Raw genomic sequence first — 8,825 nt, forward strand, 5'->3', positions numbered from 1 at the left:
TAATGAAAAATCTTTTCTGATGGACACCCATGGTTGCTCACAGTGAAACCCACGATCACCTCATCTCTTTCCTGTGCATCATCTAGGAGGCATTTGCTCAAGGGAGCTCCACACTGACACAAGCTTATTCCTGCCCCACACGTACTAATGCATCTACACTACAGAGAGAAGGCACAACGTCATGACTGAGCCAGGCAAAGTCCTCTCCTGTAGACCACATGTGAGGTGACAACTCCACAGACCCGTCAGTGAGCAGGTAGTGCCTGGGGCACCTTCCCAGGAGAAGCTGATGTGTCCTGCTGCAAAGCCCAGGGGAACTCAGATCCACCATGCTTCCTTGCTGGGCTATGCTGGGACCCATGGCCCTGATGGCACCACAGATTCTCCATGTTCTGCATAGGGAATGGTGTTTGTTCCCTTACTTGTCCACATCAAACCCATCTGGAGACAAGAAATAGGTTTGGTAAGAGGTGCCTGAATTAGTTTGCTGTTGACCAGTATCCTTCTAGTCCTCTTTGTCAGAGACTCCTGTAAGACACAGAGTTACACTCTGTGTCAAGAAGCTTAATATTTAATTTAACTTCTAAATCTTGCCTTGTTGACATACTTATTTAAAGTCAAACTGGAGAAACACCATCAGAATTTGCTCCTGGTTCAGTGTTTATAGCACCATGGTCCCTGCTGGACTTCTCAGCTTCAGAGAAGAGGTTTGCAAATCACTGTGATCATCCTTAAACAAACAAAAAATGACGGTGCATTGCATGCCTTTCTCATCTCCTGATTGCCAATAAACGAATCTAATAGGAAAGTACTACATGTGCAGCAGAGTTTCACTAGGATCCTTTTAAAATATGGTAAGGAGAACTCCAGCAGCTGATAGTGAATATTTGATTAAATTGGATGTCCCAACATAGTCAAACATTAGGTAGAAAAACTTTCAGCTCCTTGGTGGCGCAGGGAGAGGCAGCTGTGTTAGGCAGTTATGGAGGTTATGTCCATGCACCCGCAGACAGGCCTCGAAGGAGTCAGACCGTGGTAACCCTTCCACCAGAAAGGGAAAAGTGGTTGGCAAAGCCTGGCACTGCAGGGTGGGCTCTGGGCCACTTTGAGTCCAGCAGATTTGTTTAGCCACCCTGTGTGTGGTTCATGGCTGCTGTTTCTCTCCAGGACCCTGTACCACCAGTGAGGAGCTGGCTATGGGCTGGTGAGCTGCTGTAGCAGCTGCAACCCACCCCCAGTGCCATCTTCCTCAGGGACCCCTCCTTTTTCAAGTGCCCAAAACGTAGGAGCCATCTTTGCATGATGAGGGGTGGATTAATTGAGGACAAAAGGTTTGTGGAGAAAAAGGCAGGTGGGAGCTAGTTACTGCCACATGTTATGACTGCCTTGATATTTAATAGCTGATCCTCCTGTACACTGTGCATCCTTGTAATTTTCCACCCTTTATGGAACAAAATGCATGCTTTAGTGATTCAGATCTGGACTCGTCCAACCCAAGATCTTCCCAAATGCCACAGTCAACCAGCTGCTGTGCCCAAGGGAGCTACTGCAAGCCAACAGCATGCAAGAGGAGCAGCTCGCCTGATGCCTGGCATCTTCTGGAAAAACAATACTTCAGGAATCTCTGTGATACAGCTGAGACATTCAAGGAGTTTAAGCTGATGTGAAGGTGATTTGTGCATACTGCTGCCCTGCATCTGCCCACGGACAGACCCAGGTATAGCAGGCAGTCATACCTGATGGAACACAGTTTAGATCACACCTCTGCAGATTTCCAGCCTCCCACTGGGCATTTCTACTCAGTGAGTGGGGGACTGCAATAGGGCTTCTTCTGGACATCTATCCCTCAAAGACAAGCTTCTCCCTTAACAGATAATGTTTCAAATTGCTTTAGCTTCTATCTGCACACCCCAATTGCTTTGCAACTTGCAGGAGCTCTGAAGGGCCAAGCATTGACTTAGCTGGGTATCCAGGAGTCTTTGAATCATGGGGTTCCTCAGATCCTTCCACCTTCACCTAAATACATAGCTCATATTGCTACTCACATTGTTCTGCAATCTCCATGCAAATGTTAAGTCACACCCCACAGCAGTGGGTGGGTTGTAAATTAACATGCATAGTGAGAATCACTTGGTCAGAGGAAATTCCTCCAAAAATCCTCTATCCGCCCTCCATTCATCAGTACATCTTACATCCTACAAAGCTCTTTATAAAAATGTTCTTCCCCCCCTCCCCCCCCAAACAGAGGCTCTCAGACTCTTGCAAAAGGGAGATCTTGGACCATAGATCAGCAATTGGAATTAGCAAGAAACAGTTCTGACACATGCAAAACATTGTGAGATGGAAGCATTCACATTTCTGCTTACAAAAAGTGCTTGCCCATGCCACCTCTCATCCCTGGAGGGCTTTGGGGACATAATTTTACCACAGTAATACCATTGGAGCTGTGCAGTGGATGCATGATGACCAGGGATCAAATATGAGGAGGGAACATCTTATATAAACAAAATCATAGGTAACACAGACTAGCTGTACATCAGGCTGCAAGCACCCTTCTAATAGGGAAAACAAAAGGTCTGCAATGTGCTGGTGATCAGATCCCTAAACTGATGCCCAGCCACATGAATGCCTTGACATGGGACACAGGCATACAAGTGGTTCTTGCAGATGCCCAGTTATGCAGAACCAAACTGGTACAACTGGAGCAACAATTTGATTAAATTCCCAGCCTGGGCAATCCACCCTTGATAACACAGGGCTGATGACACCAGTACAGCCAGACTGGGGAAGTCCCATGTCAGGAAGCTGTGAATGACACAGTCCTGGAGGTGGCTTATGTGGTGACTTAGGTCAGGGCTGACCAACTGACAGCCCCAGGGCTGGATCTGATACACTGGCAGTTTATCTGCTTTCCCAGAAAGGCCAGTCTGTCCATGGGCTGATGACAGATGGCAGTGCATGGGGAGATGGAGGAGAAACTGCAAACCTGGGGTTAGATTGAGTCATACGCAGTGCCTTGTAAATACAGCTGCAGTGGTTTGGGGCCTTGAGACCTCAGCACGACAAGGAACCACTGCTTGTTCTGGGCCAAAAAGACCAGTGAGAGAGATAACACCAGGACTAGTCAGCCCTTTCCCAGCAATGCTCCCCAGCCATTGGCTGGGCAGTGTGAAATGCAGCAAACAAGTCTACACTGGTCCCTGTAAAATAAAATATTACTCGTTCAAGAACAGGAAGTCCTCGCGAGACAAAGCATGGGAAGATGGCACAGAACATGGCAAACATGGCTGTGGATCTGTGGACACCTCTCGCCACCACAATGCCTCTCATCCCCACATTTCCTTCCTTTTCTGCAGGCACTGGTTCCTCCCAAAACACCCCAGGTTATGCTGGAGAAACCTCTAGGGGACAACGTAACAAGCTAGATCAGAGAGCTGATCCCAGCCAGCATAGCTCCATTTCTGGTCAAATTATTTTCAAACTGGATAAGCTGCTGATCTGTCTTACCCTTTCCAAAGGAGAAGGGACATAAGTCAGTTTAGAGATGGAGAAGACTTTCACACTTGTGTTCAGCAAGTGTGCTTTCTCATCTGCCAATTTGTTTCCAAAATGATGGGCCATTTACCACCCTTGGGGTCTTCTGTAATGCAAATGGCTGTGGAGATCCCCTTCCCACCTGTCCAAGAATTCCTGCCCCTGACCAGGACTTGTGCTACACGCCACACCTCTCCTCCCAGTGAGAGAGATTTTTATGGCTGGATGCATCTGCAAAGAGGAGGGCAGACACTCCCCTTGTATTTGTTCCTCACCTGGGTGTGCATCTGCATGTGAACTCTCAGGCAGGCAGGTATATGTATGTGAGCATGTGTTTATTAGCACTGAAAAATGCATTTGTCAAAATCTCTAGAGTTAAAAAACAATCATTACATAATTACATGAAACAATTAACCAACTGATTCATCAGTTAGAGGCTCGCCAACAACACCTGAAACCCATCCCAGCCACTTAACAAGGCAGAAGGTGGCACAAATACGAGCAACTCCCAGAATGTCCTGGAGGTTAATGGCCCTGTGCTCTGTCCAGGTAAGAGAAGACACTTTCCATTCCTGGTTGCTCGTATCTGGAAGCTGATGGCTTCTAGTATTATCAGCTCTGAGCTGCTGGTTTAAGGTGTTTTGATATAGAGATATTCCATATAAGTAACCCTACAGGTCAGTACTGTGTGGTTAGGTACTCACCCAAGATGCCTGTGCTGCCTAACTTCAGTCCCTTGCTGATAGTATATACTTAGACCTCATTTCTTAAGTAATACAGTTTGCAACAAGTAACTTCTTCAGCAACATTTGAAACACTTTGTTAGCACTTCCTTCTGCTCAACAGGGTCAGTGAGCAAAATGAATAAGCAGAACACATAAAATTTCATGAAAAAAACCTGCTCCAAGTCTCCAGAAAAGATTTGTCTGTTATTACCAGAGCCATTATTTGTAATGCTGTAGTTAAAAGTTGCACAGGAGAGCACACAAAGATAGAATGAAGTTGGGGAAGCAAGTTTAACTTTACCATCACTTGCCTTACAAGTAGGTAGCCATGCAACACTAGTATCTTTAGAAAAGAAGTCTCTGGGTTCCTTCAAAACAAAAAATAAAGGGGAAAAATCACCACTGTGCTTTCATATGCTACTGGAAAGCACCACATAGCTCTCCTATAGAGACCACCAGTGCTTCTGTAGTCTAGGCCTATGGTAAAATAATTTGGCTAGCATGGTTCAGTGAGTGAGCATGAGGGTTGCACTGGGATCCTGTGAGCCAAAACTCAACTCAGAGGTGAAACACACTGCTGCAGACAGAGTTGTGGCAGCAAATCTCTGCTTGTAACATTCACCTTGCTACCAGCTCTGTTGAGAATGTCAGCGCATCTTTGCTGGGAGGGTGCTGCTGGCAGAGTAACCAACCAGCTAGCTGATTCCACTAACTAACCTCAGTCACCTTGGCTGGTAAGGTCTCGCTATGTGGTAGCATCCCATTGCTGACCCTGCAACCAGAACTGCCATCAAGCAAGGACCCTTCTCGTAACAGTCAGCACCCTGCTGTGCCAGGGCACATGCTGGCAGGGGCCAGTGTGCAGTAGCCCTGGAAGCACTTGACAAAGGTCTGCATGCACATCCTTCAGTATGAAGTTTAGCACAACCGCCACAGCGGGTACCTGCACCCCAGCCAGCCGTGTGATCAGGTAGAAAGGCTTGGTCAGAGTGACAGTGGGGGAGAGGAAAGCACTGGAGGGGTGACCCTCTCCAGAGAGCTGATCTTATGCCGTTTGCACTATCAGAGGCAGACAGGGTCCCTGCTCAGGAAGCAGAGTGAATACAATGCAAGCAAATACAGTTCAAAATTAGTGCTTCACATGAACACATCACCATTCCCAGCATGCATGGGCTGGGAGCAGAAATGATCTGCCTGAGCTTCCCCAGTTGCCCCAGGTCCAATCCTTACCCCAAGGCACCTAAGCGGGGTATTGAACAGGGATGACCCAAGTTTTCTGCAGCTGAGTATCCCTGGAGGAATCATGGTGCCCATACCACACTGAGGGATCCCCAGCCCAGCACACTGGGGACACTATCCCTTGTTCCCAACGCCCTCCATGCCCCTTGCTGTTGTTGATGCTGACATGGAAAAACAGGATGGTGCATGCACCATCTGCGGAAATGGTAACACCAGACAGCATGGGTGGACTTTGGCATCCTGTTCAGGAACACAGTGTGCATTGGGGGGCTCCTCACTCCCAGTGTGGGTATCGGCAGGAAAAAGCGGGCGCTGGGCTGGGGGCCCTGGATGCCATCCCTTCCTTTCCTCCCCAGCCTGCCCAAGGTGTCTTGCACCTCGGATCCAAGAGGAGAGCGCTCAATCCCAAAGCCCTGACAGTGGGGATTTGCCAAAATCGGTGCCCTACGTGCTGGAGGCAGCCAGTCCCCCTCAAGGTGGGCTGTGTCGTGACAACGAGGCGTGTCGCGACCAGGGGGCGTGTTGCGGGCAGGGCTCGGAGAGGCCCACCAGCAGCCGTTCCGTTCCGTTCCGTTCCGTGCCGGGAGCGAGCCGACCGGCCGGGGAAGCAGCCGAGCCATTGTGCCTCCCGCCCGCCCCGTCGGGGGCCGGGCAGCACCGGCAAGGCCGGGCAGCGGCGGGCCGCGCTCCAATGGGCGGCGGGGGGCCGGGCCGGGCGGCCCGCCCCTGCCCGCGTCCCTATAACTGCCGGGAGCGCGGCGTCCCGTATACGGCAAGCCGAGCCGAGCCAGGGCGGCGCTGCTGGTGCGCGGACCTGCTGCCCGCCGGAGCCCCGGATCGGTGCGTACCCGCGCGGGCAGAGCCCGGCTCCCCGGGGCGGCCGCGGGGCGGTGTGCAGGGGCGCCGCGGTGCGCGGCGCGCTGAGCTTTGTCCGCCAGCGGTGGGCGGACGGACAGCAGCTCGACTCCCACGGAGGGTGCAGCGCGGTGTCTTCCTCGCGGGGCGAAGGTGGGGGGTTCTCCGGGATCCTCGGTCGGAGCTGGCTCGGACGGGAGTGGGAAGCGGTGCTGTTCCCGGAAGCCTTGCCCTGAGCCGTGTGTCGCCTTGCAGGGGCCTGGAGCCATGGCTGAGCACATGATGATGTCCATGAGCCACGGTGGCACCGGGCTGCAGAGCTACCGCATGGGGGTGAGTGGGCTGCAGGGACCCCCGCAGCACGGGCAGCATGTGCTGAGGACACTGCCTGCCGCCAGTCAAATGATGCCCTACGGAGGGGCTGGCATGGATGGTGCAATGAGGCCAAGACCCAACCTCAGCGGACAGATGGGCCACCACCAGATGCAGAATGCGATGATGTTCAATGGCCCAAGTCAGCAGCAGCAGTACATGGGGCCGGTGGGCACCCAGCAGCTAATGGCTAGCATGCACCTACAAAAACTCAACACCCAGTACCAGGGTCACCCACTGGGTATGAGCAACGGGCCCATGGGAGCTGGTGCCCAGCAGTACAGAGTGGGGCCAAGCCAGCACCCAGGCATGCAGCACATGCCCTCACCAGCGCTGACCTTGAACGTTATGGACACTGATCTCATAGATGAGGAGGTCTTGACATCCCTTGTCCTGGAACTGGGGTTGGACCGGATTCAGGAGCTGCCAGAGCTATTCTTGGGACAGAACGAGTTCGACTTCATTTCAGACTTTGTTAGCAAACAGCAACCCAGTGCCATCAGCTGTTGAGGGGCTTTGAGCTCCTCCTTGTGTCTTGGTGTTTTGAGTTTGTTTCTAAATTCCTTCTCCACCTGCCATCCTCCTCCCTTCCCCTGCTTTGCCCTGTCCTGGATTCCTAACCTCCCCAAAGAGACAATCATCGGACACTGGCTTGCAATGGATTGCTTTTCTCTTCTGTGTGGTTTTCCTGTGTGGGAGTTCCTGGGGAGGGGGTGTGTACCCCAAACAGAGAGCAGATCAAGAGCTCTTGCTGTAGAGCTGCCTCTAAATGGCATTAACAGGATTTCTGGCTTAAGTAGAAATAATGGACTTAGGACTTTCCACAACTAGGCTTTGAGTGCAGGAAGCAATGGGCAGCTGGCAGCACTGCCAGTAGCTGGATTGCTCAAGGATTCCGTGGTGGCAGCGAAGTTAAAGGATCCCCTGAGAGAGGATTGTCTCCCTGGTGCATGGTTTGAACCAGTTTCCCCTTGCAAACATGGGTGGGGTTAGATATTTGTTGGGACTTTTTACTGTGACGGTAAATAGGTCTTCAGTCTTGTCTGTTCAGCTCGGAAAGGGGGCACTTCCCCTCCAGCAGGCTTTTTTCTAACTGGCTGAGCAAAATAAAGTATGCCTTGGGGAAGGGTGTGCATATGTGCCTAAATGTTCATCTCTGTGAAACTTTGGATCTCTGACCTGTACAGCTAATCAACTGTAAAATCTACAAAGCATTTGAGGTTGATTCAGGTATAAGGCTTAAAGCTGCAGTCTAGCTCCACTTTTTTCCACCTCTGAAACCAAATAAAGACCATGTAACTGTATATTCCAGATCTAATCTTATTTATTTTCCTATGATTATTTATTTGCAAGGAGTTCTTTTGTTATTTGGCTTTGGGACTGCTGGGAAGGATGCATGGAGAGTACTGCAGCTTTAAGATGCTGGCTTCAAAAAAAGAAAGCCTGGGATAGTTTTCAAGCTGCTCTGGAGATAGTTACTTCAACCTGAGATCTTTGTGCTGAACGCATAGAACTGTAAATCCAACACCTTTCTGAATGTGATAAAGATGACTCGATTTCTAATTCCCTTACTCGGAAAAGGTTAAATGTAAAAGCTAGTGGGGTTTTGTTTCCTCTGCTGTCTCTTGTTTCCAGGCACTGTGCAAAGCTCCTGTTAACTCCTAGTTGCTGCTGCCCCCTGCTGCTGACAGCTCCTGGCAGCTGTCACTCGACAACCAAGTGAGAATGTACAGATGAATTTGCAAATAAAAGCTGAAATATCTCCAGTGTGCATTTGTTCAGTGCTTGTCTCTGGCCCAGGTGCAGTGTGGTGTCGAGCACTGGGGAGAAGTGTTTTCTTCGCTCCCGTTGGTGGGCTGTGGATCCAGTCACTAGTGTCCCCCACCTGACACCGAAGTTGTAAGGAGTGTATTTCTAGTTTAATCATTGGACTAAGTCAATCCAGTGGCTGGGAGGATGAGATGCTCCTTTTCTGTACTGAGGGCAAATTCCTAACGTGGATGGTGCTGCCTTGTTGCAGCGTGGCTGCTGTTGCTTGCAGCCCTGCTGCTGGCTGACCCGAGGCACTCAGACAAGTGGGTGGTGACTCCTTACACTTCT

At 50.6% G+C, this 8,825-nt stretch overlaps 1 protein-coding gene across 1 annotated transcript; it reads left to right on the forward strand.

Annotated features, from left to right (window-relative positions):
• Positions 1 to 6,233: 6,233 nt before the first annotated feature.
• Positions 6,234 to 8,492, forward strand: LOC126046875 (cbp/p300-interacting transactivator 3). The gene is made up of 2 exons (XM_049819809.1): positions 6,234 to 6,338; positions 6,609 to 8,492. The coding sequence occupies exon 2, from the start codon at positions 6,621 to 6,623 to the stop codon at positions 7,233 to 7,235; it is 615 nt and encodes a 204-aa protein (XP_049675766.1). The 5' UTR covers positions 6,234 to 6,338; positions 6,609 to 6,620; the 3' UTR covers positions 7,236 to 8,492.
• The last annotated feature ends 333 nt before the right edge of the window (positions 8,493 to 8,825 follow it).

Source organism: Accipiter gentilis, chromosome 17 (genome assembly GCF_929443795.1).
Source record: "Accipiter gentilis chromosome 17, bAccGen1.1, whole genome shotgun sequence".
NCBI classification, from domain to species: Eukaryota; Metazoa; Chordata; class Aves; order Accipitriformes; family Accipitridae; genus Astur; species Astur gentilis.